This window comes from Oratosquilla oratoria, chromosome 4 (genome assembly GCF_046742065.1).
Source record: "Oratosquilla oratoria isolate Oo_2021 chromosome 4, ASM4674206v1, whole genome shotgun sequence".
In the NCBI taxonomy this organism is placed as follows: Eukaryota; Metazoa; Arthropoda; class Malacostraca; order Stomatopoda; family Squillidae; genus Oratosquilla; species Oratosquilla oratoria.
In genome coordinates, this window is record NC_134780.1 from 8277697 (window position 1) to 8280196 (window position 2500).

The 2500-nt window shown below is 42.2% G+C and overlaps 1 protein-coding gene across 3 annotated transcripts in view; it reads right to left on the minus strand.

Moving 5' to 3' along the window:
* The window catches only part of LOC143024275 (transmembrane protease serine 11C-like), a 20729-nt gene that overhangs the window by 7636 nt on the left and 10593 nt on the right, over window positions 1-2500 (minus strand). For all 3 annotated transcript variants that reach the window (XM_076183067.1, XM_076183066.1, XM_076183065.1), the window contains one exon: window positions 1743-1860. In XM_076183067.1, the coding sequence (XP_076039182.1) occupies window positions 1743-1860 (118 nt within the window). The remainder of the gene's footprint in view (window positions 1-1742; window positions 1861-2500) is intronic.

Consider the following 2500-nt stretch of genomic DNA (forward strand, 5'->3'; position numbering starts at 1 on the left):
AAGACAGGTAGAGGTTGTGTACATCAGATTTTTGTGGTAAGACAGATATGTGAGAAAGCTATAGGAAAGGGGAAGGATATTTTCTGGGCCTTTATGGATCTGGAAAAGGCTTACGACAGGGTAGACAGAAAGACACTGTGGGAGGTTATGCGAATATACGGGATAGGAGGAAAGCTTCTGGGAGCTGTCAAGAGTTTTTATGAGAGTAGTAGAGCTTGTGTCAGGATTAGAAATGGAGAGAGTGAGTGGTTTGAGGTAAAGGTGGGACTTCGTCAGGGATGCGTTATGTCACCCTGGCTGTTCAACTTATACATGGATGGGGTGGTGCGAGAGGTGAATGCAAGGGTAGTGGGTCAGGGAATGGAGATGGTTAAGGAAAATGGAGAAAAGTGGGAGGTGAGCCAGCTGTTGTTTGCGGACGACACTGCGCTTGTGGCAGGATCGGAGGAGGGATTGAGGAAGTTGGTGACAGAGTTTGGGAGAGTGTGTGATAGAAGAAAGCTGAAGATAAATGTGGGTAAAAGTAAGGTGATGAGATGTACAAGGGGTGAAAGTGGCAGTAGACTGGAAGTGAACATTAAGGGAGAGCAACTGGAGGAAGTGGATAGTTTTAGATATTTGAGTGCAAATGTGGCAGGAAAAGGTGGAGTGAAGGTGGAGGTAGAATGTAGATTGAGAGAAGCGAGTAAATGCCTCGGTGGATTAAAAAGTGTAATGAGGAATAGAAATTTGGAAATGGATGCTAAGAGAAGACTGTATGAAGGAGTGACTGTGCCAACAGTACTGTATGGAGCAGAAAAATGGAACATAAGAGAGGAAGAGAGAAGGATCTTGAATGTGTTTGAGATGAAGTGTCTGAGATGTATGATGGGGGTTACTAGACCAAATAGAGTGAGAAATGAGGAGGTGAGGAGGAGAACAGGGGTGGAAAGGAAGCTGGGAGATAGGGTTGTTGAAAGAATATTAGGATGGTTTGGACACATGGAAAGAATGAGTGAAGAAAGACTAGTAAAGGAGGTATGGAAGGCAGATGTGGAGGGAGTGAACATGAGGGGACGTCCTAGGATGAGATGGATGGATGGGGTGAAGGGGGCTTTGGGGAAGAGGGGAATGTCTTTTGAGGAAGGACGGGAGAGGACAGAAGACAGGGGTGAATGGAGAATGGTTGTGTTTGGAAAATGTTGTGATGCATGAGGTGGAATGGACGGGGGAATGGGGGGTGATGTAGTGTGTGTGAGCACAAGTTTTGACCCAGCCCGAAGGGATTTCTCCCCGTTCTCTCCTTTATATGGGGGAACGGAGAGGGGGGGTCGCCGATTTAATGAAGCGGCCTTGCTGTGGATGTGCTGTGTCCTGCGACACTGCTTCTGACTCAGGGCAGTGGACAGGGTGCAGGGATGACCCGTCATCTAGGAGGTGCTAAGATGGAAGGGAGGGTGGAGGGGTGTGGTGTATTTTCGGAGATGGAATGGGTGGGAATGATTTTATGCCATGTCCTTTTTGGCTACCTCCCTGGTAAGGTGGAAAAAAGCCTTGGTATATGTATGTATGTATGTATATATATATATATATATATATATATATATATATATATATATATACTCCTACTTTTTTATTCATTTTTATTTGTCCCTATATTCTTTTCTGCCTTTCACGATCTCCCTCTCTTTCCCCAAAATTTTCCCACAATGAGAATTGTAGCGTACAGCCATGAATGTTATCAAACCCTTGCTCGTACTTACAAATGTCTCATTATTATAATCTGGGTGAATTATTAATTTGTCTGCTGTGATAGGGTCAGAGTAGGTATCATTGAAATTGTGAATCCCATAGCCGACAATTACATCTTGTGCGTTTACTCTGTAAAGAAAATAAACCAATGATTAAACGGAATGAGCCTCACTTTTGCGTTATATTATGGTATTACCATTAAATTGATGTTAACGTTTGTCTAAAATAAAAGCAATGAAGCAAATATTAATATCGCGTGGCTTTGACGTTTAATTGAGGTGATACATCATTGTAAAGCTACCGATATATGTTTTTCATAATATATATATATATATATATATATATATATATATATATATATATATATATATATATCTAATTAAATAAAAATGGAAATGGTCAAGAGTAAGATTTCTGAACGAAAGTGCGTGACCCGAACAAAAGGTAACAGGGGCTCATGGACCGGGGTAAGTGTTTTAACAGTGATCTGGCGCGGGGACGGTCTGGAAGAAAACGATTTATACGGTTACTATACACAACAACATGGGTGAGGCACCAGCGGAGAAGGTACGAAGAAATCGGCATTTCTGGAAGTGGGTTACTGATGTGAAGAAGATTAAACCTTCCAACCTCCTACTCCGGAAATGAGTCATCACCGGAAATACAAACTCCCGGGGACACATCTCACTCAGACTCAGAGAATCTTTACGAAATATTACCAAGAGAATCTTTACGAAATAACGCTAAGAGAATCTTTACGAAATATTGC